This window comes from Trachypithecus francoisi, unplaced genomic scaffold, assembly GCF_009764315.1.
Source record: "Trachypithecus francoisi isolate TF-2019V2 unplaced genomic scaffold, Tfra_2.0 Lachesis_group10, whole genome shotgun sequence".
Lineage (NCBI taxonomy): Eukaryota > Metazoa > Chordata > Mammalia > Primates > Cercopithecidae > Trachypithecus > Trachypithecus francoisi.
Window position 1 is genome coordinate 2,798,081 of NW_022681455.1, and position 26,966 is coordinate 2,825,046.

At 46.7% G+C, this 26,966-nt stretch overlaps 1 protein-coding gene across 5 annotated transcripts; it reads left to right on the plus strand.

The window, feature by feature from the left end:
• The first annotated feature begins 1,293 nt into the window (after positions 1-1,293).
• NQO2 (N-ribosyldihydronicotinamide:quinone reductase 2) lies at positions 1,294-26,892 on the plus strand. Of its 5 annotated transcripts, none has more exons than XM_033216066.1 (8): positions 8,134-8,402; positions 13,415-13,571; positions 15,369-15,460; positions 17,826-17,990; positions 20,322-20,452; positions 22,929-23,042; positions 24,280-24,381; positions 26,610-26,892. In XM_033216066.1, the coding sequence occupies exons 3-8, from the start codon at positions 15,454-15,456 to the stop codon at positions 26,784-26,786; spliced, it is 696 nt and encodes a 231-aa protein (XP_033071957.1). In that variant the 5' UTR covers positions 8,134-8,402; positions 13,415-13,571; positions 15,369-15,453; the 3' UTR covers positions 26,787-26,892. The 5 variants fall into 5 exon arrangements, with proteins under 5 accessions (XP_033071958.1, XP_033071957.1, XP_033071953.1 ...); XM_033216063.1 differs by lacking the exon at positions 8,134-8,402 and adding an exon at positions 10,451-10,513 and having other exon boundaries at positions 13,415-13,514; XM_033216067.1 differs by lacking the exons at positions 8,134-8,402; positions 13,415-13,571 and adding an exon at positions 1,294-1,412.
• The last annotated feature ends 74 nt before the right edge of the window (positions 26,893-26,966 follow it).

The window sequence follows — 26,966 nt, forward strand, 5'->3', positions numbered from 1 at the left end:
TGAGCCACCGCGCCCGGCCTTGTGTTGTGAATTCTTATGTCAGGTTGCCTCCCCATCCATTTTGAATATACATTGGACTTTCCATCACCCTGGACAAAGTTGCTGGTTCTCCACCTTCTCCCAGTTCTTTTACGTGGTAGATCCAGATATCTACCTCATACAACTACCTCCTGTTGACCACTTCCCTATGGCACAGCTGCATACAACCTACTGGCCACACTGACCCTCACACCCCAGGTAGAATGTGCAGATATGCCGGAGGGCCCACAACTCAGTCACTGTGTAGCCTCCTGGAACTCATGCCTGCTTGCTGTAAACCACCAAATAAGAATTCCCATGAGAAACCTGTTGGGATAACACCCTGGACCCAATAAAGGTGTTGGCCCATGGGTTGCTCTCTTAGTCTCTCTGCCTGCACTCCCTGATTTCCGTGAATATGGCCTCCAAGTATGCCATGTACCCCAGGACCTGTGAGTAATAAACTGTTTCTATCCTGTGTGTCTCCTAATCATTGTGGGGGTGCTCCACATCTTAAAGATCTTAAAGTAAAATAGAAACATTTGTGGAAACTAAGATCCCAACACTGGTACATTACTATTAACTCCAGGCTTCATTTGGGTTTCACAGTTTTTTCATTAATATCAGCCTAAGTATTTTAAAAATAGTCAGCAGAAAAAAGGGATTTAACTTTACAGTAGTAATTTATGAACAAACAGATAATATTCTTGAGAAACTTCTTGTTTATTGATAACACCTTTAATTATATGTTATATCAATATGCCTGAGAAATCAGGCCTTGGTAAAGATTTTTCTTTACTAAGTAATGCATGCAAAATATAATAACTGACAATGACAATACAGTGTCCAGGTAACTCAAGAATTATAAGTCATTCAATGGAATAACATAGTGTTTTTGAAATGTAAAAAGATAAATATAAATAAAAGTCATATTAAGACAAAATGTATTTGTGATAAAAGTAAAATTTGTTATTCTCTCTAGCTATAGAGATAAGACAGGATCTCTATAGTGCACTGTTTCAAGACTTACTAAGAAAACCAGTAGATTTTATTTTTTTATTTTTTTAATGCCACTTTGGTTTCAAAGCACTTGCTTTGGCCACTTTAAGAGTTTTCTAGACCTAAGTATTGGCTGTTAATGACATATTTCTAAATTATATACATCAATAATATGACAATAGCTTCAGGTCAGGAACTACTGTGATTTAGATGTTTGTTCCTTCCAAACCTCATGTTGAAATGTGTTTCATCTTTTTTCTTGTTTTCATAGAGACAGGGCCTTGCTCTGTTACCCAGGCTGGAGTGCTGTGGTGTGATCATGACTCACTGTAGCCTTGAACTCCTGGGCTCAAGCAATCCTCCCACCTAAGCCTCCGGAGTAGCTGGGACTACAGGTGAGCGCCACCAAGTCTGACCTCAAGTTGAAATTTGATGACCAATGTTGGAGTGGGGCTTAATGGGAGGTGAGTAGGTTGCAGGGCCAGATCCTTATGAATAGATGAGTGCCCTCCCTCAGGGGTGAGTGAGTTCTTCCAGAGCTGGTTGTTAGAAACAATCCTGGACTTCCCTCCTTTCTCTCTTGCTTACTGTCTTGCCATGTAATCTCTGCACACTCCAGTTCTCCTTCGCCTTCCACCATGAGTAGGGCATCTGCATCTGAGGCCCTCACCAGACGCAGATACCCAACCTTGAACATTCCAACCATTCAGAGCCGTTAGCCAAATAAACCTTTTTTCTTTATAAATTACTTAGGCTCAGGTATTCCTTTACAGCAACACAAAACAGACTAAGACAGGAACCTACCCTCCTTAGAGGAAGGCCATGTGTTATAAGGGTATTGAGTCTAAGATTTTAGTGTCTACACTCCTTCTTACATTTTCCATTCTCTCCATTTTCTTTCTTTCTTTCTTTTTTTTTTTTTTTGAGACAGAATCTCGCTCTGTGGCCCAGGCTGGAGTGCAGTGGCACGATCTCGGCTCACTTCAAGCTCTGCCTCCTGGGTTCATGCCATTCTCCTGCCTCAGCCTCCCCAGTAGCTGGGACTACAGGCGCCTGACACAACGCCTGACTAATTTTTTTTGTATTTTTAGTAGAGACGGGGTTTCCCTGTGTTAGCCAGGATGGTCTCGATCTCCTGACCACGTGATTCGCCCGCCTCGGCCTCCCAAAGTGCTGGGATTACAGGCGTGAGCCACTGCGCCCGGCCATTCTCTCCATATTCCCAAATCCTATGATACAGTTGAAAATCCTACACACTAATAAAGCCATAGGAACTTATAAGTATCAAGCACATATGAAAATCAGACAATGTGCAAAGAAAAACAGGTTCTGTGTTGCATGAGAACGAGAAACTAATGTTCAGTTCAGGCATATGAATTGTTCAGAAACATGGTCTGATCAAAGTTATGTCAGCCTTAATAGTAATCTGACTGATAAACAACTAATACTTGAAGGATGGTACTGATATGGACTATTTCACTGGAAGATCGTTTACTTGATAACTTTTTTTTAAGTTCTGCAAGGTGGTTTAACATCCAAAAATATGTAGTCAATCCTGGGTATTCAGGGAGGACTGGGACCAGGACCCCTCACGTACATCAAAATCCACAGATGCTCAAATCCCTGATAGAAAATGGCATAATATTGACACATAACCTTTGCACATCCTCCCATATTCTGTAAATAATCTCTAGATTCCATTGTAATCTCATACATCTAATACAATGTAAATGCTATATAAATAGTTGGTACACTGTATTTTTTTATTTGTATTTTTCTATTGTTGTTTTGCTTTTTTTTTTTTCCAAATATATTCCATTGGAGGTTGGTTGCATCAACAGAAATCAGCAGATATGGAACACACAAATATAGGAGGACAACTATATGTAAATCTAGATTAATGTAAGTGCTGAGAAAATATTTTTTCTCCATTTAGGTAGGTCTTACCAGAGGGGAAACTAGACTCACTCAAAGATTGCTTTGATCAATCCACACACAGTTCGGTGACTGACAGGGTGTCAGTATCTGTTATATGTGTCACCACCCCATGCTAGAGGTGTCAACAGATTATGTAACCTTTCTGAGGACTCACAATATAATAATTGATAATAATATTGATCACATATAGATAGACTTGTTTGACACAGGATTGCCACAGACCTTCAATTTGTAAAAAAATGCAACATCTGTGGAAGTACTATAAAGAGAAGCAGAATAAGGCAGATATGCCTGTATAAGACAAAGGGAGAATCTTGAAAGCTGCAAGAGATGTACAAGGGATCCTCAATAAATCCATACCTCTGTGGCCAATGAATTTTTGACAAGAGTGCCAAGTCCATTCATTGATGAAATAATAGTTTCTTTAATATATGCTGTGAGAGAAATGGGTTTCCACATGCAAGGCTGAAGTTGGGCTCTACTTCACAGCATATGTGAAAAATAATTCACAACCTAAATATAACAACTAAAGTCATATCGAGGAAAACGTAAGAGTAAATCTTCATGATCTTGTGTTTGGCAATGGGTTCTTAGACAAGACACTAAAAGCCCAGGAAGAAACAACAAAAAATAGGTAAATTGGAGTTCATAAAAAATGTGAAACTTTTATATCAAAGGACATTTTCAAGAAAGTGAAAGACAACCTACAGAATGGGAGAAAATATTTGCAAATCCTGTATCTGATAACATCCAGAATATACAAAGAACACCTACAACTCAGCCGGGCGCGGTGGGAGGCCAAGGTGGGTGGATCACCTAAGGTCGGGAGTTTGAGACCAGCCTGACCAACATGGAGAAACCCTGTCCCTAAAAAATACAAAAATACAAAATTAGCCAGATGTGGTGGCGCATTCCTGTAATCCCAGCTACTCGGGACGCTGAGGCACGAGAATCACTTGAACCCGGGAGGCGGAGGTTGCAGTGAGCCGAGATCATGCCACTGCACTCCAGCCTGGGCAACAAGAGTGAAACTGTCTGAAAAAACAAACAAAAAACCTACACCTCAACAACAAATAGACAAACAACCAAATTAAATGGTCAGCAAAGGACTTGAATAGACATTTGTCTAAGAAAGGTATACAAATGGCCAGTAAGCACCTGAAAAGATACTCAAAGTCATTAGTCCTTAGGGAAATGCAAATCAAAACCACAATGAGATACCACTTCACTCTAGCAAGGATGGCTATAATTTACAGGGAATAAAAGAAACATAACAAATGTGCATGAGAATGTAGAGAAGTTGGAACTTGCATACGTTGTTGGTGAAAATGTGAAATGGTGTAGACACTGTGGAAAAGAATTTGGCTGTTCCTCAGAAAGCTAAACATAGAATGACCATAGAATTGTTGTAATACCAACAATTCCACTCCAAGGTGTATAACCAAAATTACTGAACACAGGGACTGAAACAGATACTCGTACACCAATAATCATTGCAATATTATTCACAATAGTCAAACAACAGATGAGTGGATAAATGGATAAACAATGCCTGGTATACTCCTTCCTTCCTTCGTTGCTTGCTTGCTTTCTCTCTCTCTTTCTTTCTTTCTTTCTTTTAATTTTCTCTTTCTTTCTTTCTCTCCTTCCTTCTTTCCTTCCTTCCTTCCTTCATGGCTTCTTTCTTTCTTTCTCTCTCTCTCTCTCCCTCTCCCTCTTTCTTTCTTTCTTTCTTTCTTTCTTTCTCTTTCTTTCTTTCTCTTCTTCCTTCCTTCTTTCCTTCCTTCCTTCCTTTCTCTTTCCTTTTTTTTTTGAGACAGAGTCTTGCTCTTGTTGCCCAGGCTTGAGTGCAATGACACGATCTCAGCTCACTGCAACCTCTGCCTCCCGAGTTCAAGCAATTCTCCTGCCTCAGCCTCCTGAGTAGCTGGGATTACAGGTGCCACCACCACACCCGGCTAATTTTTGTGTTTTTAGTAGAGATTGGGTTTCCCCATGTTGGCCACGTGGTATACACATTTTTCTATTATTCAGCCACAAAAAGGAATGAACTTCTGATACATGCTACAACATGGATGAAACTCAGCAACAAGGTTTTTGAGGGAAACAAGTTGAGTGAAAAGGCCACATCTTGTAGGATTCCACTTATAAGAAATACATGCAATAGACAAATTCATGGAGACAGAAAGTAGATTCGAGGCTACCAGGAGTGGAAGGAGGGCAGAATGGGGATTTATTATCCAATGAGTGCAGTGTTTCTATTTGTTTTTGTTTTTGTTTTTTTGTGAGACGGAGTCTTGCTCTGTCGCCCAGGGTGGAGTGCGGTGGCACCATCTCTGCTCACTGCAAGCTCCGCCTCCTGGGTTCACGCCATTCTCCTGCCTCAGCCTCCCGAGTGGCTGGGATTATAGGCACCCACCACCAGACCCCCCTAATTTTTTTGTATTTTTAGTAGAGACAGGGTTTCACCATGTTAGCCAGGATGGTTTCCATCTCCTGACCTCGTGATCCGCCCGCCTCGGCCTCCCAAAGTGCTGAGATTACAGGCGGTAGCCACCGCGCCCGGCCTGTTTTTGTTTTTGTTTGAGACAGGGTCTCTTTTGTTCAGGCTGGAGTGCAGTGGCACGATCTCAGCTCACTGCAGCCTCCACCTCCTGGGTTCAAGCAATTCTCCTGCCTCAGCCTCCTGAGTAGCTGGGATTACAGGTGTACACCACCTGGCAAATTTTTTTATTTTTGGTAGAGACAGGGTTTCACCATGTTGGCCAGGCTGGTCTCAAACTTTTGACCTTAGGTGATCTGCCCACCTCTGCCTCTGAAAGTGCTGGGATTACAAGCATGAGCCATGGCGCCCGACCCGAGTGTTTCTATTTGGGATGATGACAACGTTTTGGAAATAAATAGTTGTAATGGTTGCACAGCACTCTGAAGGTAATTAATGCCACTGAATTGTACACTTAAAATGGTGAAAATAGTAAATTTCATGTTATACAGATTTTGCTACCCACAAACCAAAACAAAAAATCCAAAAACCTTTATGTTGTTATGAAGAAGCAGTTTTCCAAAGGAATGGGGATGCTGGTAGCAGAAGGAAAAGAAATCTCATTAAATAAAAACAAAAGCAATGACCTCTTCAGGAGGTGGCTCAGCTAGTTTAGCCTTACCTTAGCACCATGATGGTCCATTTTATCCAGAATTAGAAATACTGGGACTTTGGGGAGAAGAGATGTGTACCTGCCTCACCTGCCTTCCTGCCCAGAATGCCGACTCCTACTCTTGCATTCCACTAAGGCTGGGGATTACATGAAAAGTGAGAATCTGGAAACCCCAGATATGATGTTTGTCGTTGGAGCTGACTATCTCGTTTTAGTAGCATGTCCTCCTCCTCAAACTCGGGATGCAGTTATGGTCACATCTCATTTGTTTGCAGTAATTGCTCAGCTCCAATACCAGATTAGCAGGAAGTTCTGTTATTTTCCTTTTGAGGATGGGCTCCTCCTGAACTGTCCTGGAATCTACCACCGTTCAACTTACACGATTCAAAAGACCCAGGGAACTAGGCCAGTCCAGCTTTCAACCCCAAGCAGGGAGCAACTTGCTCAGTCCACGTTGTGATATCTCCTCGCTGCCACAAGGTGGTGACGTTGCATCACAGACTCGCATGATGGGCGCGCAGGCGCCAATGCTCTCAGGACCTGCTGTGCCATTCCTAAATGAAAGCTGCTCCCAGGATCAAGACTCACGAGACAAGGCAGCCTGTTCCCCGCTGGGGAGCTTAGGGGCAAAAGGACATCTCAGAGAGAGGGCACATTCTCACCTCTGAAGACATCATCAATACATAGACCAATCAATGCCAGCACTGCACCTTAGGATGGGGAGGGCCACTGTGAGTTACAGCAAAATGAACGAATGAATGAACCAGTAAGTATATGAGAGGGAAAGTCCCAACGACCCTCAGGAAGTGCAATCAACAGTTGCAGTTATTTTCATTAGGAACATTCTAAACACAGGGGAAACCTTCCTTCCTTCTGCTCTGTTGTTAGAGTGGGACATCAATGTTTCTGGTCTCTATTTCTAGGACACCAGAAATCAAGGTATAGAGTTTGGAGAAGGGACTTGGACAGGTCACAGTGGCAGGTGGCTGCCAAATGGGGTGGCAGAATCCAGCAAGCGCTGGAGAAAGACAATCGGCCCAAACTGTTCACCAGCACCGCCCCCAACCCCCCACTGGCTCTGGTTCCAAGACTTCCCATTTTCTAGGCATTTCTTTGGCCTTAAACCATTTTCCTTTAATTGAACTTTTTCTGTGGAGCCATGCACCCTTTATCCGGTTTCTCCCGATGGTGACATCTCACAAAGGACGATCCAGTATCCCAACGGCGTGTTGCGTTCCGCGGGACGCAGATTTCCTTCACAGGCAACCCCTGGGATGCGTTTTTATAGCCACACGCACCCGCCTCCCTAACTCCTGGGCACCGCTAATAAGTGCTGCATTTCTCTCCTCTGTGTTTTGGAGAAATGAGCCATCCGTGCGTGACCTTTGGGGGAGCATCTTGCATAATACCAGTACACCAGCGGCGCCGTCGGTGAGTGACCTTTGGGACTGGTTTCTCTCACCAGCCTAACTCCCTGGGAGATCCGAGCAAGCTGATGAGTGTATCAGTGGCTCATTCTTTCTTTTGCACCACGGACCCTCATTCTGTAACCGGGATACCTGCCAGGGACGGGGAGCGGGAGGCGCAGGGCAGGGGCGTCCCTCTTCTCGGCACAGCGTCCCCGCGCTGGATTTCTATCAATCCAGTTTCCACTTCCCTGGAGGCCAGCAGGGTCCTCCCCAATCCCGGATCGTGGGACGAGGCCCCGGGCGGACCTCAGGGGCGGGGAGTGGACAGAGCTTAGGGGCCGGGGCGAGGTGTAAGTGGGGCGGGACGCCGGCGTGGAGGCGGGGGCCTGGGCGTGGGAGGGCGTGGAGCGAGGCGCCACACCGCCGGGGCGGGGTGTGGGCGGGGTTCTGGGGCGGGTGTGGCCGGGGCTCCGGGGCGGGGCGTGGGAGGGTGCGCGGGGCGGGGGGGCGGGGTATGGGCGGGGCGCGGGCGGGTGCGGGTGTGGGCGGGGCTCCGGGGCGGTGTATGGGCGGGGCGCCGGGGCGGGGTGTGGGAGGGGCGGGGCGCGGAACATGGGCGGGACGGAGAGTGGGCGGGGCTTCTGTTTGGCAGGCGTGCTGCGGAAAGACGCCTGCTGTCCCGCGTCTCGGGGCGGGTTCTGGGCTCCTTGGGTTGGCGCCTGTGCCTGGTCCCCGAGGGCGCAGTCGCAGCGCTCCTGCCCGCCAGGCGTCTGCGAGTGCGCGACCCTGTGCGGCCGGAACCTGGGGCAACTCCGAGAGCGGTCCTTGGGGAGACGCGGGTTCCAGCCCTGCGGCTCCTACTGGGGCGTGCGCTGGTCGGAGGGTGAGTGATCCGCAGTCGGGGACCGGGGGACTTGGGAGGGACAGTTCCCGGACTGGAGGGTCAGAACGCTCCGTGGGATTTCACCTGGCCGGCCATATGGCCCTGTGGGTCATCGCGCCCAGGCCGGGAACCATTCTGAACCTAGGATCGTACTTGGCTCTAACTGAACGCGCCCGCACGCAGGGTCCCGGTGTCGAATGGTCTGGTTGAATCTCCCTCAACCCTATGGAGCGGGTGCTGGTATCATAGTCACATTACAAGTAGGAATCAGCGGGCCCGAGGTCAGTCTGTAAAGCGGGTACCCGAGTTTAGGCCCGTGCGTTGCCCAGCGCTGCCCGGAAGGTGCGGCTGAATCACTGGTTTGCGCTGCCTTTGTCAAGGACATTGTGGCAGTCTGGAAAAAAAAAATCAGCTTCTCTAACCTATAATCTCTCTGAAAAAAAATAAATAAGCTTTTTTTATTATTACTATTTTTGAGGTGGAGTCTCGCTCTGTCGTCCAGGCTGGAGTGCAGTGGCACGATTTCGGTTCACTGCAACCTCCGCCTCCCGGGTTCAAGCAATTCTTCCGCCTCAGCCTCCTGAGTAGCCGGGATTACAGGCGCGTGCCACCACGCCTGGCTAATTTTTTGTATTTTTAGCAGAGTCGGGTTTCATGTTGGTCAGGCTGGTCTCAAACTCCTGACCTCGTGATCTGCCCGCCTCAGCCTCCCAAAGTGCTGGGATTGCAGGTATGAGCCACTGTGCCCGACCCGTTTTTTTTTTTTTTGAGAAGGGTCTCACTCTGTTGCCCAAGCTGGAGTGCAATGGCGCAATCTCAGCTCACTGCAACCTCCGCCTCCCAGGTTCAAGCTATTCTCCTACCTCAGCCTCCCGAGTAGCTGGGATTACAGGTGCGAGCCACCACGCTCAGTTAATTTTTTGTATTTTTAGTAGAAATGGGGTTTCACCGTGTTAGCCAGGCAGGTGTCAAACTCCTGACCTCAGGTGATCCGCCTGCCTCCGCCTCCCAAAGTGCTGGGATTACAGGCATGAACCATTATGCGCAGCCAAAAATCAGCTTCTTTAACCTTTAATCTGTGAAAAAATAATCAGTTTAACCTTTAATCTCCAAAGATCTCAGCCAAAGCAAACATGAAAAGGAATATGTATTAAATAATATACACTTCTAGCTGTGCTGTTTATAGTGCTGGGGAAAAGATGGAAATAACCTAAGGTCCCAGAAATAGGAAGATGGCACACAAGGGTATGCAGGCAGTGGTTTAGCAGCAGCACGAATACACGCTGAATACACTGTGAAGGGTTGTCTCTTAGAATGCCCAGCAGGGGGCCTTGTCCACATGGAAAGAGGCACAGGAAATAAAGTGAAAACATTACAAAATAACTTCTGCATGCTGATTAAAATCAAATAATGTACACGTCAAAAATATCAGAGCCCATTTGACCTGGTATGTACAGTGTCATAAGCACATGGCTCTTTTCTCCTGTAGGCCTGGGTAGGTGCATAGTTTCTGACAAGGTAGAGAACTCACTGCTGTGGATGGGGTGCCAAGGGAAGTGCTTGGGGTGAAGTGAACAGTGACGCACTGCAAGTCAAGGGCCTGGGTTGGAGTCTTTCTCTACTAATTCAAACAGTACAGAAAATAGAGCTGAGTCACTCAAATAGAGCTGAGTCACTCAGCTCTTGGACCTCAGATTCTTATTCTGAACCACTAGGGGGATGGAGACAGAAGTCACAGACTCACAAGCCACCAGGCATATGATGTAAATATGTAAACTGGGCCAAGGAATACAATAGGGTGTGGTGAGCTGGGGACACTGAAGAATGGGCTGTCTAGAGGAGGGAAAATGAAGCATTTCATACAAACAACATGTCTTCGAGCAGTCACTTTGGGAATCAGGATAAGGTGTTTCCCCAGGCTGCAGAAACGCTGGCAACGTGTACAAAGGTAAATCATTTCGTATCACTCTTTTTTTTTTCTTTTTTGAGACAGAGTCTTGCTCTGTTGCCCAGGCTGGAGTGCAATGGCAGAATCTTGGCTCACTGCAACCTCCACCTCCCAGGTTCAAGCAATTCTCCTGACTCAGCCTCCCAAGTAGCTGGAACTACAGGTACGTGCCACCATACCTGGCTAATTTTTGTATTTTTTAGTAGAGATGGGGTTTTACCACATTGACCAGGCTGGTTTCAAACTCCTGACCTCAGGCGATCCCCCCATGTCGGCCCCTCAAAATGCTGGGATTACAGGTGTGAGCCACCACAACTGGCCATCATTCCATATTACTCTCTAGCTTAAGAGGCTCCAAGGGCTTTCTGTCAGGCTTAGATTAAAATCCTCACCCCTCCCTAGGAGGGGTCAGACCCCTCCCACCTCCCTGACTGCATCTACCACCACCCAACTCTTTTTTTTTTTTTTAACCATAGTTCAGCCAAACAGGCTTTCTTTTTTTTCTTTTACTTTCTCTTTTTTCTTGAAACAGAGTCTCACTCTGTCACCCAGGCTGGAGTGCAGCAATCCTCTAACCTCAGCCCCCTGAGCAGCTGGGACTACAGACATGCGCCACCACACACACCTGGCTAATTTTTTTAAATCTTTGGTAGAGATGGGATCTCACTATGTTGCCCAGGCTGGTCTCAAATTCCTAGGCTCAAGTGATCTCCTGCCTCAGCCTCCCAAAGTGCTGGGATTACAGGCATAGGCCACTGAGCCTAGCTCAGACTTTTTTGCTGTTTCCTGAACCTGAAACCAGCACCCGTCTCAGGTCCTAACTTACTATCCCATCTACCTGGACTTTTGTTTATAGATCTTTGTGTGGCTGGTTCCAGGTCACCAGTCCCTGCTCTGAGACACCTTCCTGGAGCACTTATCTAAAATAGCAAACATTCCCCTGCTGTTTGGTCCGTTAGAGTATTTGCTTATCACTATTAGGTACCATGGTTCTGGTACTTACCGTCACCTGGAATTCTGTGGCACTTTCTTTGCCGGCTTGTTTATTGTTTCTTGCCCACCCCCGCCCTCTGCCCGAAAAGTACAAAATTCCCTTCTTATCTGTCTTGTGGCCCCAGCACCTGGCACAGCACCTGCCCAGAGGTGAGCCCTTCTGCCTGGAGGGGTCCAGCTGAACGAACGTGTGTGTGGGTTAGGAATTGTCCCACTCACTGCTAGTAACGGAGTCAACTCCAGCGGCTTTCACAGAACTCGCGAAGAGCCTGGAGGTTCTCAGAAACCATCACCCGCTCCGGAACCTCCGTGACTCTGGGCTCCATACTCGCCTTCCAATCTCAGTTTCGCCTCCACCTTGACCTTTCCTCCTGGGGGCCTGTCCGCAATTGTCCTTCAGATTCTTCCCCTGTTTTTAACCTGAGAGCACCTGCCTCACCTTAGACCTGCTCCCTGCTGGCCTCAGGGTCCCTCCACGGTGTGCGCCAGGGGCAGCCGCCTTCTCTCCAGGTTCCGATAGATTGAGAGCAACCTGAGAAGGTGGCCAACCCCTGAGCTGCCTGGCCAAGCCACGCCCACAGAGTCAGGAGAAGGCCCCTCCTCCTCGGCCTCACCAACCAGACTTCTGCTTCCCTGGGCTTTCCCAGGCCTCCCTGTGCACTGTGACAGCCAAAGTTTGCTTTCTACAAAGTCACCTCCAGGCAGTGACTGTCTACCAGGGCACTCCTGAGCCTCCCAGCTAATGATGAGGTCATTCACTGTCCTCTCTTTTTCCTTTAAGATAAATCCCTTTCCCGACCCGCCTTTTTGGCTCACAGCCCTACTTAAGTTACAGCCCTACTTCTCACTGCCAAGCGTGGGTGTCACTGCTGGCTTGGGGAGCGTGGATCGTATAAACTTGCCTCATCGGGAGGCTTTGAGGAGTGACCTCCAGGGACTAGACAAGTAGCTTGTTCTTCACAATCAGTGCCCTCCCAAGAACATCCAGGGTTTCAGCCTCAGTGCTAAGACAACTATGTCTCTCCCTGACATATGCTCGCTGCTGGTAATTCTAGGGAAAGCAGAGGGCTGTGCAGGTGCCCCTGCCCCTAGGCTAGGAGAGCTGGCAAATGCCTAGAGACTCAAAGGCCTCATCCTCAGGGAGGCCAACTCTTCTGTTTTAGTGATATTTTATTGTGATTTACAGTGCAACTGACCGGTTCAAACAATACCACCTGTATTCATAAACTTTCTTTTTCCTTTCCTTCCTCACTGCCCAGCTTTAGGTTCACCCCTGTAAATGTTGCTGGTGTCAGAATAGGAACCTCCCTGCACTTTGAATGGATGAATGTGATCTCTCCCACATTCTCCGGTGCTGTGATGTGCCTTAAACACACCAAGGTGCTTGGACACAAAGCCTGTGCCTGGAGCCCTTATGCAGTTTCAGACTGACAGGCCATAGCCCTCCCTACAGACTCAGTGCCATTGTAGATGCTTCTGCCTGGAAAATACATAAACACAAATATTTACAGTTAGCAAACCACCACCGTCTTGCAGTCTTGCAGCCCCAAGAGAGCCTCAGGAATCCAGGTCTCTTTGATATTTCTGCTCCCCGTCCTTGGTGCATAGCCTCCATCCCCAGGACGACCCACAGTCCAGCTGGGAAGAGAGCCATGGACAAAGCCAGAGGGAACTAGCTCCCACACCTCCCAGCCCCAGCTGAGTGAGCTTCTTGAGGCTATTTCCTGGAAGCTCTGCGGTCACTTCTGCGGACACCTCACTGGCCGTCTCAACTGCAAGGCAGCCTAGGAAGTGCAGTGTCTCCCTGGACACAGGGTTTCCTGGAATCAATTCAGGGTCTGTCCTTAGGGAACAAGAGTGAGGATGTTCAGCCACCAAAGATGCAGGTTCCCAGCTGTCCAGTGAAGTCAAGAGAACGGGGAAGGGTTTGAACTCAACTTTGGGTATTTGGAGTGGTCAGAGCTGTCTGACTCCTTCTGGGGTGACAGTGCCCCACTCTGTTAAGTCCCATGCCTGCCCCCAACTCAGCTTCAGCCACAATGATGTAACTTCTTTTCCTTTATGTCCACAGGGCAGCTGGCCTGGGTGGAGCCCACTCCTCTGCACCCACCTCACTTCTTGCAGTATTTTGCAGACCCCAGCCCTATGCCTGTGCTCTTGGATAGCTGGAGGTAGAGAGCAGGTCCTGGAAGATGCTCATTCCGGCTGTGCTCAAGATTCTAGTCCTGGTGTAGACAAGCACCACTTCTGTGTGTCTCTGTGCTTTTTATTTTGCTGTGAAGACACACTGATAGGTTCACATTGTCGTTTGGACACAACACGCGGGATGCATGTCCTCACACTAAGCCCTAGTCACACTCTCTGCATCGTTTCGTTTTTTATCCCATTTTTTCCTACTGTGGTAAAGAACATCTCACATAAAATTTACCACTTTAACCGCTTTCTTTCTTTCTTTTTTGATAGAGTCTCGCTCTGTCTCAGCTTTCTGAGTAGCTGGGATCGCAGGTGCACACCACCACGCCCAGCTAATTTTTGTATTTTTGGTAGAGACAGGGTTTCGCCATGTTGGCCAGGCTGGTCTCGAACTCCTGACCTCAGGTGATCCACCTGCCTCGGCCTCCCAAAGTGCTGGGATGACAGGTGTGAGTCACAGTGCCTGACCTCATTGTAAACACTTTTAAGGGTAGAGTTTTCTGGCTGTTTTCATTCATGTCCTGATGGACACTCGGGTTGCTTCCGTGTTCTAGCTGTTGTGGAATATGCTGCTTTCAACATGGGCGGGCAAGTGGTTTTCAAGACCCTGTTTTCAGTTTTTTGGGTTCAGAGTAACTAATGGAATTGCTGAGTCACATGTTAATTCTAATTTTCTAATTGCAATTTTGGGGGCACAGCACCTCCACAGCAGCTGCAGCACTCGACCTTTCCCCAGCAGCGCACAGGGTTCCAATTTCTCTGCCTCCTCACCCTCACATGCTATTTTCTGTTTTTTTGGTAGTAGTAGCCTTTCTAACGGGCGTGAGATGGGATCTCATTGTGGTTTTGATTTGCATTTCCCTAATGATTAGTGATGCTAAGCATCTTTTCATGGCTTACTGGCCACTCATACATCTTCTTTGGAGAAAGGTCTACGCAAGCCCTCTGCCCATTTTTGCATTGAGTTGTTTGCTTTTTTGTTGTTAAGTTTTATCTGAGCTGTTTTTTCTGGTAGGGAGAGTGGGTTTGTTGGAGCCTCCTTGTCTCTCCCAGAAGGAAGCCAGAATTTCAGAGATGGCCAGGAGAGGGCGAGGCCAAAGGCCCCCCTGGGGAGAACTCACATTTTTTCATAGCCCCATTGTGTGCCAGCCACCGCACATTGTAACTGTCTCTCACTCACTCTTCTGGGCCATGCTGTGACTTTGCTGATGAGGAGGTTGAGGCACAGAGGGGTGGAGGGATGTGCTGCAGGGCCAACAGCGACAACAGGCAGAGCTGGAAATTGCACCAAGTCTGTCCGACCTGGGGGTCTCCTCTGGCCTCCACTGCATCCCTGGAGAATCTCTGAGGCTTCTGGTTAGAACCTGGGTCTAAGCCAACTCCCATTATTTTCAAGTGAGGGGAAGGGCCAACAATTGCCATTGCTGACCCACCGGTGTCTGGCACCAGCCGAGGAGTGCAGGCCACCCGTGTGATGGCTCACTGATCCCCATTCTTCTGCTCCATCTGAAGGGGAAAATTGGGGAAAGCAGGAAGGCCAAGGAGGCTCAACTCCTGCTTCCTACCGTGGCTCATTTCCTAGGTCCTTTGCTATATGACTGTCTGGATGGAAGTTTCTGAGTCCTCTCAAAAAAGAAAAAAAGTGGGTTCTGACATCCTGCATGGCTTGTCCTCTGAGTCCTCAATCTCCAGAAGATTTCTGGGCTCTCTCAAGAGGTCTTTCTCTGATGTGTTTGCATGTCTGTCAGGAAGCAGCAGTGACGCCTGGATGTGGTACAGCCGACCTCACCTGTGCCTCTCCCCACCTCCCCTGGATTCGTTTTGTCTTCCAGATTGCTGGGCTCGTGGAAGAGAGACTGTACATGAAAGCCCCAGCCACCCACCAAATCAGAGAGAAAGAATCCGTCTTCTTACGCCATGGCAGGTAATGAGTCACTATTGCGGAGTAAGACTTTTTTTTTTTTTTGAGACGGGATTTTGTTGTATTGCCCAGGCTGGTCTCAAACTCCTGAGCTTAAGTGACCCTCCCACATTGACCTTCCAGGTAGGAGTTAGACTCTTACTCAGAAACTGAATACATTGTCATGAAAAATCCAAGCCACATGGAAGTGTATAAACTATCTGGAATTATTTTGTTTTCTATTTTCTCTCTTGTTTTATTGTTCCTTTCGACTCCCTTCAGAATGTAAGTTCCTCAAAAGTGGGGCCCTGCCTATCCTGTCTTTGCTGTGCCTCTAGGCCCTGAAATTATCCCTGGGCCTTAGCAGGGGCTCAAGTGAATGAACCCCAGGAGGCACCTTGAGTAAAAATTCAGTAGGATTCTATCTTTACTTTTGCAACTGCTTATCATGCACATATACACGAACACGCAATCTTGCAACTTTTTTATTTCACCTAACGATGTAACATGGAGAGCCTTTCATGTTAGAACACACAGGTTCACCTTATACTATACATTATAGTGTAGATTAGGATTTTCGACCTTGGCACTACTGACATTTTGGGCCAGATAATCCTATGTTTTGGGGGGTTATCCTGTGTACCATGTTTAGCACCATCCCTGGCCTCTGCCCACCAGATGCCAGTAGCACCCCTCCCCACTAACTGTGACAAGCCAAAATGTCTCCAGGCATTGAGAAATGTCCCCTGGCAGGCACAACACTGCCCCCTGCTGAGAACCACTGGTGTGGGTATTTCATTTGCATCTATTCTCCTGTGAAGCCCCTAAGTATAGTTCCTTTATTGAAATAAGAGTCTGAGAAAGTAAGATGAAAATGTTAGCCATGAATCTGACTTACGGAATTCGACCTTTGTAGTCAGCTCAGTGCCCTGAAACCCATTGCTTCAAACTGATATGTGTATTTTCTCCTTAAATCTCATTGTGAAAAATTTAAATCAAGAGTTTAACATCCTCTTAAAGGTTACCAGGGTAAATTTAATTAAGCAAATCACCAGGCTGCCTCCCAGAGGAAGTCAGTCTATAATCCTGGAGACTCTTTCCAATGAGGAAAATACTGCTCCAGAAGCAGTATTGGTGTGAACGATACAGCCAGCGCTGGGAACGCCTGATTCTATTCCTAGAGCCCTCTTTGTTATCAGCATCACCACTGAAAGATGGGCTCCATGTGGCCCTGCCTTCCCGCAAGACCAGCGGGTCTGATTCCTCAGGTTTTGTTTAAGTGTCAGATTTTGATGGACTAGGGGAGATGGAAGCAGAACCGTGCCACACTGAAAGGTGCTTGTAGCTGATATGTGTAAATGCAGGGTTAGCATGAAAGATTAATTCCAGCAGTTCTTTATTTTGATGTTAGGGAGCTGGTCTAAACCTTCTTATAGAGCACAATCAAATTAAGTTGGTCTTTTAAAAGATTTAGTGGTGGTATTTTTGAGGAGATATAATTTGACCCATTGTATTTTTGTATATTAGTAATCTCAAATGATGTTGAGCTATGAATAACTGGATTTTTTAAATGCCCATTACTTTAAAACTGCTACCTATTAGGAAGTTTGGTATTTCTGGGGCCAGGTGCGGGGGCTCATGCCTGTAATCCCAGCACTTTGGGAGGCCGAGGCGGGCAGATCACCTGAGGTTGGGAGTTCGAGACCAATCTGACCAACATGGAGAAACTGTCTCTACTAAAAATACAAAAAATTACCCAGGCTTGGTGGTGCATGCCTGTAATCCCAGCTACTCGGTAGGCTGAGATAGGAGAATTGCTTGAATCTGGGAGGCAGAGATTGCAGTGAGCTGAGATCATGCCATTTCACTCCAGCCTGGGCAACAAGAGCAAAACTCTGTTTCAAAAAAAAGAAAAGAAAAAAGAAAGAAAAGAAAAGAAAGTTTGGTGTTTCTAGCCAAGTGCGGTGGCTCATGCCTATAATCCCAGCACTTTGGGAGGCCAAGGTGGGTGGATCACTTGAGGCCAGGAGTTCAAGACCAGCCTGGCCAACATCACAAAACCCCATCTCCACTAAAAATACAAAAAATTAGCTGGGCGTAGTGGCAGACACCTGTAGTCCCAGCTACTCAGGAGACTGAGGCATGAGAATTGCTTGAACCTGGGAGGCAGAGGTTGCAATGAGCTGAGATCATGCCACTGCATTTCCAGCCTGGGTGACAGAGCAAGACTGTCTCAAAAAAAAAGCGAGAGAGAAAGAAAAGAAAACTTGCTATTTCTTAGCTTCAATTACTATGACACACCTAAATGTTCAATTTGCATCTTAGTCTCCACTGAATTTAACAGAGAGAGGTTGTTCTTCAAGAGAAACTGTTTCTTATCCTGATTTAGGTAAGAAAGTACTCATTGTCTATGCGCACGAGGAACCCAGGTCTTTCAATGGATCCTTGAAGAATGTGGCTGTAGATGAACTGAGCAGGCAGGGCTGCACGGTCACAGTGTCTGATTTATACGCCATGAACTTTGAGCCGAGGGCCACAAGGAAAGATATCACTGGTGAGTCATGGGATAAATGCTCTAGCTGTAAAAACCATCTTTATGTTTTTTACTTTATGTTGACTTCCAGCTGCAAAATGGCATTATAGAAGCAAGCTAGATTCACTTTCCAAAAACAAATAGATAGCACTCAGATGATCACCAGCAATATCCCAGAAGTCAAGTATGAGGATGAAGTAGTACCCAAGACCACGTAAGTGAAAAAACTGCAAGCAGGACAGTAAGAGATTGGCCTATCATGTCCACAACACCCCTCCTCACAAACTACCCAGCACCAACTGTGTGGGAAATTTCCTCCCGCATCAGAGGTTCTACACTGGAAAAAGAGATCAAGGTGGACAATCAGCTTCCCAATTTTCTGGGATTCCCAGAAACAGGCAGGAAGGAAACCTGTTCTTGCCTCAACCCACGGGAAACATCAGGAGTGCCTAAAGGAAGAAATATCCCTGACAACAGCCAGAGACAAAGAAGGGAGATGGGAGTATCGTCTCCAGCCCTGGAAACTCTGATCTATAAATTAGCCAAAGGACATGCCAAACCAGAGTGGCTGTTCAGCAGCACCACACTGTGGAGGTACATTCAACAGGTTTCCTGGGCATGAACTGCTAGCCAGCCTTCCCACACTACCATGCTATCCCCTTTGGAACCTCTCATATTCAGGACTGGCATTACTCAGAACAGTTAGTAGAGCTGAGGCAAACCCACCATCTAGTGCCAAAAAGGAGGCAGTGACTTAGTAGAGGAAAAAAAAAAAGAAATTTAATAAGAAAATTGCAAAGACTTTCTAAGCAAATATATGTAATAACAATGAAAACAAGTCAGACACAGAAGACTGAAATAAATAGATGTTATCCACAAGAAATGACAGTAAACAGGGAGCCATAACCTCTCCACGTAGACAAAGCAAGGAACCAGTGACTGAATCTAGCGAGACGGCACTGTTTGGGCTCTCGGACCAAGAATTCAAAATAGCACTCTTAAGGAAATTCAGTAATCTTCAAGATGACAGAGAAAAGCAATTCAGAAATGTATCAGCTACATTTAACAAAAAAATTGAAATAATTGTTAAAAAATCAAACAGAAATCTTGGAACTAGAAATACATTTGCTGAAAAATTCATTAGGGGCTCTCAACAGCAGAATGGATGAAGCAGAAGAAAAAATCAGTGAGCTCAAAGACAGGCGATTTGAAAATACACAGAGCAGTAAAAAGAAAAAGGTATGGAGATTACCTATAAAATATAGAAAATTACCTCGAAAGACCAAATCTAAGAATGATTGGTGCCTAAGAGGGAGCTGAGCAAGAGCAAGGCGTAGCAAGCTTATTCAAAGAAATAATAACAGAAAATTTTCCGAAACTTGAGAAAGAGACAAATATCCTGGTCATAGAATAAACAGATTTGACTCAAATAGGACTACCGCAAGGCATATAATTATTAAACTCTCAAAGGTCAAGAACAAAAAGAGGATCCTAAAAGCAAATAACATAAAGGAGCTCCAGTTCATCTGGCAACAGACTTCTCAACAGGAAACATACAGGCCAGGAGGGAGTGGGACATTTTCAAAGTGCTGAAAGAACAAAACTGTCAACCAAGAATACTGAACCCAGAAAATCTAGCCTTCAACTCTGAAAGAGAGAGAAAGTCTTTCCCAAACAAAGAAAAAAACTGAGAGAATTCACCACCACCAGACCCACCTTATAAGAAACGCTAAAGGGAATTCAATATGAAAGAAAAACACTAATGTGCAAAAAGAAAACATTTGAAGATGTAAAACCCACTGGTAAAAGTAAGTACACAGAGCACTCTAATTAACTAGTAGGTTGTGTGCAATCCACTCATTACTAGTATCAAGTCTAACAGACAAAGCTATCAAAAACAATAATCACTACGGTGACCTGTTAAGAGTTAGAGATACACAATATAAAATACGTAAATTGAGACACAAATACTAAAAATGTGGAGGTGAGCATGAAATTAAAGTGTAGAGTTTACTTTTTTAGACCTGCTTGGCATTGAACAAGACATCCAGCCTCTCTTAGGTCTCAGTTTGTTCTCTGGTAAATTGAGAAATACACCAGTTTCACCAGTTGTTATGAAGAAAGGTGATGTGTGTAGAGCACAGCACCTGCTAGGTAGGAAGAGCTCAGTCAGCGGCCCTCCCAGACTGCTTCTCTTTCCCTAGCTTGGACCCAGGGTGCAGCTTCTGGTCAGGTTGCAGCAAGTCTTTGACTTGCTCTGAGGAGTCCGGTATACACAGGGCTACTGGGATGGTTGGGACGGGCTGTGGATGCCCACCTAGGAGTGAGAATGTTTGGCCTCTTCCCCCACAGCTGCTCTTTCTAATCCTGAGGTTTTCAATTATGGGATGGAAACCTACAAAGCCTACAAGCAAAGGTCTCTGGCTGGCGACATCACTGATGAGCAGAAAAAGGTTCGGGAGGCTGACCTAGTGATATTTCAGGTTTGTTGTTCTCCAGTTAATATATTGAATCAGATTCATCTTATGTACAAACTCTTTCTGAATATTGAGTTTTGTGCTGCTTCTAGAAGTGGCATCAATGCTTTCAGCACAGTTGCACACTTACTGAGCAAATATTATAACCTCGTTACAACACCTAGTTACAACACTTCACCTAGTTACAACACTACTTTAAACACTTTACCTAGTTGTAACACTACTTTTAACACTTTACCTAATGGGGTAAAGATATCCATGGAGCCAGTATCACTCACTCCAAATCCCGACTGCCATGTAGATAGGAATGAAGGATCTTTCCATTAGCCCAATCGTCCAAGAATCATCTGAAACCTGCCAGTCATGTTGCTTCCCTTCTCTTCCAGTTCCTGCCTTGAAACATTCTGGAGCTGCTTGAGAACCACAATTCTCTGCACAAATGTTTATCAGGGTAAATCAGGCCAAATGCATCTCCTTAAACAGCCTGACTTAAATATCCTGATCACTAAGAGGAACATTTCTGCTTTCTATCCTCTCAGTGCTTGCTTCACCCTCAACCCAGCCACCTTCCTGTATTTGTTCAGAAGGAGGTGATGCCACTGCAGTGAACTGGCCCCACCAAATGGCCTCCAGGAGTGCTAACTCCTCAGGCCACTTCCCGCCACTGCAAGGAAGATGTGCAGGCATGGCTGTGACTGTGGAAGCCTGGCAGCAGAGTACACACATGAGCTTTGAGGGTATTGTGGGGTTGACAGAAATTCCTGTCCAACTAGAAAGAAAGGGGCATCTATTATAAGGGTTCTGGTCACTTGGGCCTCCTGGATCCCACGGGCAGAGCTGTAGCTGCTCTCATCCTCGGATTTCCATCTGCTCTTTTCTGCCTCTTGGCTCTGTTCTCTCTCAGTGCATGCCAGGGACTGGATCCCCTAGATCCAGAATTTCCAAGCATGGGATCTGACTGGTTCAGATCGTTTCTGTTTTCCACCCCTGCTTGAGGACGGGGAATGGGTGGGAGAATGAGAGCACTGTTCTCATGAGGCCACCATGTGAGTGCAAGACAGGGGATAAGGGGCGTGTGACCACTTTCCAGACAAAACCACATGTCCAGAATGATGAGGTTCCCAAACCTTCATAAAAGCAACCTGCATGTGCAGGAAGAGGGTTGCCTCATCCCTACCCAGGCTTGCCTCTGCGCACCCTTTCCTGACACCAGCCATTTCTTTACTCAGACCGTGAGCTGCTAATCTGGCCAAAGTGCAGGATGTTCCTCGTCCTAATTACAGGTGGGTGGACTCATAGTCCTCAGGCCTAGGTGACCATGCAGTTTACCATCCGTGCTTTAATACCATGCCAGTACGACGGGCCTGTATCCTGGGGCACGTGGTCCCTGCAGAACCACACTGAGCTCTCTGCTCTGCTTCTCCTGTCCCCCTCGGGTCGGCCGGCCACATGGAGCCCGCTTCTCCTCCTCGCTCCCACTCCACTCCCATAACCCGGTGGCTGGGCAGGCTAAGACCTGGCCTTTCTATAATGGCCTTTGTTTTTTTCACTTCATTTCACTCCATTTCCCTACCTTCCCTTTTTTTCTGATACTTTGTCCAGAGGGTCTGCATTATAAGTTATTTTTTTATTCAACATTAATAAAAATGTCACTCATCACTACTACACCACTAATATCAGAGCCCACCACTCACTGAGCATTGATTCTGTTTTGGGCACTGTGGTGTGTCCTCAAATCCTCACCAGGATGCTGTGAGCTATGAACTATTAGTAGCCCTATTTGATGAATCAGGAAAAAGGAGGCACAAGGAGGTCAAGTGGCTTGCTAATGTCACACAGCAGCAGGTTGTGGAGCCTGGGTTTCAATGCCAAGTCCTGAGTTTGTTTTATATTGAAAGCACATGAGACATTGGCTTCCACCTTTGATAACAGATGATTGCCTATGCTCATTTCCCTTCCCAGGCAGTAACACTGGATGTAATGTTCGGGCATCTATGAGATAGGGAGATCTTACTGCTGGTCTATGGAGTACAAACATATGACTTTAATTGGTGTCAAAATCCGTAGCTGCTAGCACCTAACTCAGTCCGACTCCTAGATGCTAACAACACGCCCAGGCAGGGGAAAGGGCATGCTTTTCCCCACCCTTCCTTTCGATTGGCTTAGTCACAGACTGCTGCTCCAATGTCAGCGTCATGCAGGGCTCCTCATCCCCTCCCTGCCTGCCCGGGGCCAGCATCAGGGTCTGTTACCACCGGAGGATGCAGAGCTACCTGTAACAGCAACAAGGGCCACTGTCATCCCATTCCCGTCTCACGTCCCCACTGCACCTTTCAGAGCTGACCACATGGGCTACCCTCACCTACCCAGCTGCCAGGGAAGAGGAGGGCTGTGGGCTTCATTCCAAATCACCAGATAGACTAAACTAGGAAACCCGAGGTGAGCCGCAGCCTCAGTTTCTCTTTGGTGTGGTTGCCCACAGTTCCCGCTGTACTGGTTCAGCGTGCCAGCCATCCTGAAGGGCTGGATGGATAGGGTGCTGTGCCGGGGCTTTGCCTTCGACGTCCCAGGATTCTACGATTCCGGTTTGCTCCAGGTATGGCTCTTGGAAAAGGATCACTGTGGATAGCTGGAGTGAGGGGACGGAGGGATGCATCTTCTATCAAGTTATATTTCTAGTTTGCTTTCTTTTCTTAGCAAATATACATTGAGCTCCCACTATGTACAAAGCACCATGTGCTGCACACAGTGGGCACGGCATCATGTCTGAAGTCGTGGAGCTTTTTGTCTAGTGGGGCTGCAGACACATCCACAGCATACCACATACGTGGCAAACAAGGGAGTGGGCCAGGTGTCAGGTGACGGGGGACCTGGGCAACCTTATGTGGGCAACCCAGCAGTCAGCCCTGGCTCCAGAGGGAGTATCTCCTTCTTGGTGCAGAGTCCAGCCCTGGCCTGGCACAGGTTCGCTCCCCTGAGCATCATGTGCCTGCTGTGAGACCAAGATCATGTGACACCCACATGGCAGGGTGAGGAGAGCTTGGAACCTGGTAGATGTGCAACACGTGGTAGCTATGAATTCTTACTAAAAGAATGATTTTTAAGGCCGGGTGCAGTGGCTCATGCCTGTAATCCCAGCAATTTGGAAGGCCGAGGTGGGTGGATCACTTGAGGCCAGGAGTTCGAGACCAGCCTGGCCAACATGGTAAAACCCTGTCTCTACTAAAAATGCAAAAATTAGCCGGGCATGGTGGTAGGTGCCTATAGTCCCAGCTACTTGGGAGGCCGAGGCAGGAGACTGGCTTGAACCTGGGAGGTGGAGCTTGTAGTGAGCTGAGATCACATCATTGCACTCCAGCCTGGGTGACAGAGTGAGACTCCATCTCAAAAAAAAAAAAAAAAGAATGATTTTTAAATCCTAAAAGCTTCAGAAAACAAATGCATGTAAGGAAAAAATACTGAGTAACCAAGATGTGTCTTGGACCACGAATGGTGCTACCACTTACTGAGCGGCCTTGTGTGCTGGGAACCTTGTCCTGTGGTCAGTGCCTGGCTGTATCCATCACACATGGCGTCATGGAAACCTGGTTTCCACCAGCAACCTGGGCATGTTAGAGCTTCTGTGTAGGCTTGGTCCATTCACTTGGATTGTCTCCTCCTCCTGTTGGGATGTCACTGTCACCTATGGATGGGAGTGTTGCATTTGTCCATCCCTGGAGGGTGCCCACACGCATGTTCCCTGCTGGCTGTGCTAAGCCCATGTGCTGGAGGCTCGGTAACATTTCCTTCCTCTTCTGGAGTCCACACAAATGCATCTGCTTTCTCCCTTGCAGGGTAAACTAGCGCTCCTTTCCGTAACCACAGGAGGCATGGCCGAGATGTACACGAAGACAGGAGTCAATGGGGATTTTCGATACCTCCTGTGGCCACTGCAGGTAGACCAACTACAAGTGGATCCCTTGCTTGTTGGCACACGCACACACAGACACAGATGCACACATCTGTACACACCCGCGCGCACACACATGCATGCCTTCAGCTCCCCGAGGGGTGAGATGAGATGGGATGGAAGCGTGATGTCCCACACCATTTGGACTCCCCTGGATACGGAAAATTATAACATTTTGACCCTTTTATATGTTTTACTTGACAGATTTGAAAAGCTTGACCGATAGGGAGAATGTGCGCTAATTATAGCTTTTGATATAGTTTGGGCAGAAGCTAAGCCAAACCTGCTGAGCCTGATGTCTGCTCTTGGTCAGCAGAGAAGCCCCAAGGTGGCCCTGCGTGTGTTGTGATCCATGCGGGTGAAGGCTGTCCACATGCTCTGGCAGTGCTTGGTGACAGCAGCACTGCCCTTGGACCCTGGCAAGTGGCGCCCCAGGCCCTACATTCTGATGGCCTCATGCTGGCCTCTGCTGGCCATGCCAACCCCCATACGGGCAAGGGGCCTATGGAGCCAGCCCACACCCATCTCCTAGGCATGGTGGCATGTGCCTGTAGTACCAGTTACTAGGGAGGCTGAGGCAGGAGGATCACTTGAGCCCAGTGAGCTACGATCATGCCACTGCACCCAGCTGGGGCAACAGAGTGAGACCTCATCTATAAAAATAATAAAATAAATCTTAACTAAATTTTAATAAATAAAATATGGCATTATAATCTCAGGGGACCACTATCGCACATGCAGTCCATCACTGACCAAAACACCATGCAACGCATAACTACATGTGTTAATTGGCTGTTCAATTAAAACTTCATAGTCAATTTCAAAAACAAGACAAAGAAGAAAATTAAGAAACAGGCCCAAACACAGCAATAAAACAATAACTATGAATAGATTAAACTTTTCTATGAAAAAATGGAAACTCTCATGCTGAGTCATTAAATAAATAAATAAATAAATAAATAAAATCATGTTGCCTGAGGAAAAAAAATGTAAAAAGTGGTGTGTGGGCCTCTCACGCCTTACCTGACAGGGCAGGCCTAGGAGAGGGTGTGGGTTTTAAAGGACGTAATGCAGGGGGTTGAGTGTGATATTCTTAGAAAAAAAAGTGATCCTCTTTGAAAGGAAAAAGTATGTGGTTCCAATTACTTATAGTCTACTGAAGGAAATCATAATTTACAAGCCTGACCTTGTTTCTTCACAGGCCAACGGGTCTCTTATGTGTCATTAGCCAAGTTCAAATTCTTCTTGCTTTAAAAAAAATCTTGGCCGGGTGCAGTCCACAAGCCTGTAATCCCAGCACTTTGGGAGGCCAAGATAGGCGGATCACGAGGTCAGGAGATGGAGACCATCCTGGCTAACACGGTGCAACCCCGTCTCTACTAAAAATACAAAAAAAAAAAAACTAGCCAGGCAAGGTGGCGGGTGCCTGTAGTCCCAGCTACTTGGGAGGCTGAGGCAGGAGAATGGCGTGAACCCGGGAGGCAGAGCTTGCAGTGAGCTGAGATCCAGCCACTGCACTCCAGCCTGGGTGACAAAGCGAGACTCTGTCTCAAAAAAAAAAAAAAATCTTTACTTTTTTTTCAGTTTGCAGAAGTACATTTTATGGCAAACAAAAAAAAAAAGAGACAATATGAAATATAAAAACAGAAAGTCCCTTTAATCCCCCCACCTCAGAAAGAATCACTTTAAATCATTTGATTTATTTTCTTAAGGCCTATATATTTTCTTAAGGCCTACATAATTTTTATTATAGGTTTATTACGTTTACTGCTCTTATGGTATATCGTAAATACTGCTTAAAATTTGTTGTTGTTTTCATTTAACAGATATCTTGAACAAACTCCCATGGTACACATTATAGCTAGAATAACCTCATTCTGGTATAATCTATAGTGTGAATGTACCATAATTTGCCCAATCAAGCAGAACTATCGTGTTTGGTGTCTGAATCAGTTGCAAAGATTGTAGGTTAACTGCAGTTATAAAAACAGAACTTGGAAATTCCAGCTGCCCCAGCTTCTTCCCTGCTCTTATGCAAGGCTCGCATCCGAAAGGCACAGGGAAGTTTCGCTTTCACTCGCCTTGTAACATTAAGGTTGTCTCATGATTTTTTGAAGGTTTGTTTCACACCATTTCCCCCCTTACATCATTTAACTGAATGGTACGTAACAGGTGTCGTTTCTAATGAGTTCTTTTCTTCCCCTGTGGCTTTAGCACGGCACATTACACTTCTGTGGATTTAAAGTCCTTGCCCCTCAGATCAGTTTTGCTCCTGAAATTGCATCCGAAGAAGAAAGAAAGGAGATGGTGGCTGCATGGTCCCAGAGGCTGCAGACCATCTGGAAGGAGGAGCCCATCCCCTGCACAGCCCACTGGCACTTCGGGCAATAACTCTGTGGCACGTGGGCATCACGTAAGCAGCACACTAGGAGACCCAGGCGCAGGCAAAGAGAAGACAGTGCTGTCATGAAATAAAATTACAACACAGCTACCTGGAGATACTTTTTTCTTTCTGTTTTTTGTGTGTTTGTTTGTCTTTAATTTTAGCTTTAAGGAGTACATGGGCGGTAC

What these genes read in the sequence shown, in the direction of transcription:
- NQO2 (XM_033216067.1), top strand. An exon ending in CTGACCTAGTGATATTTCAG is followed by an intron (nt 20,453 to 22,928) that starts GTTTGTTGTTCT and finishes GGTTGCCCACAG; the next exon opens with TTCCCGCTGTACTGGTTCAG. An exon ending in ACCTCCTGTGGCCACTGCAG is followed by an intron (nt 24,382 to 26,609) that starts GTAGACCAACTA and finishes CTGTGGCTTTAG; the next exon opens with CACGGCACATTACACTTCTG.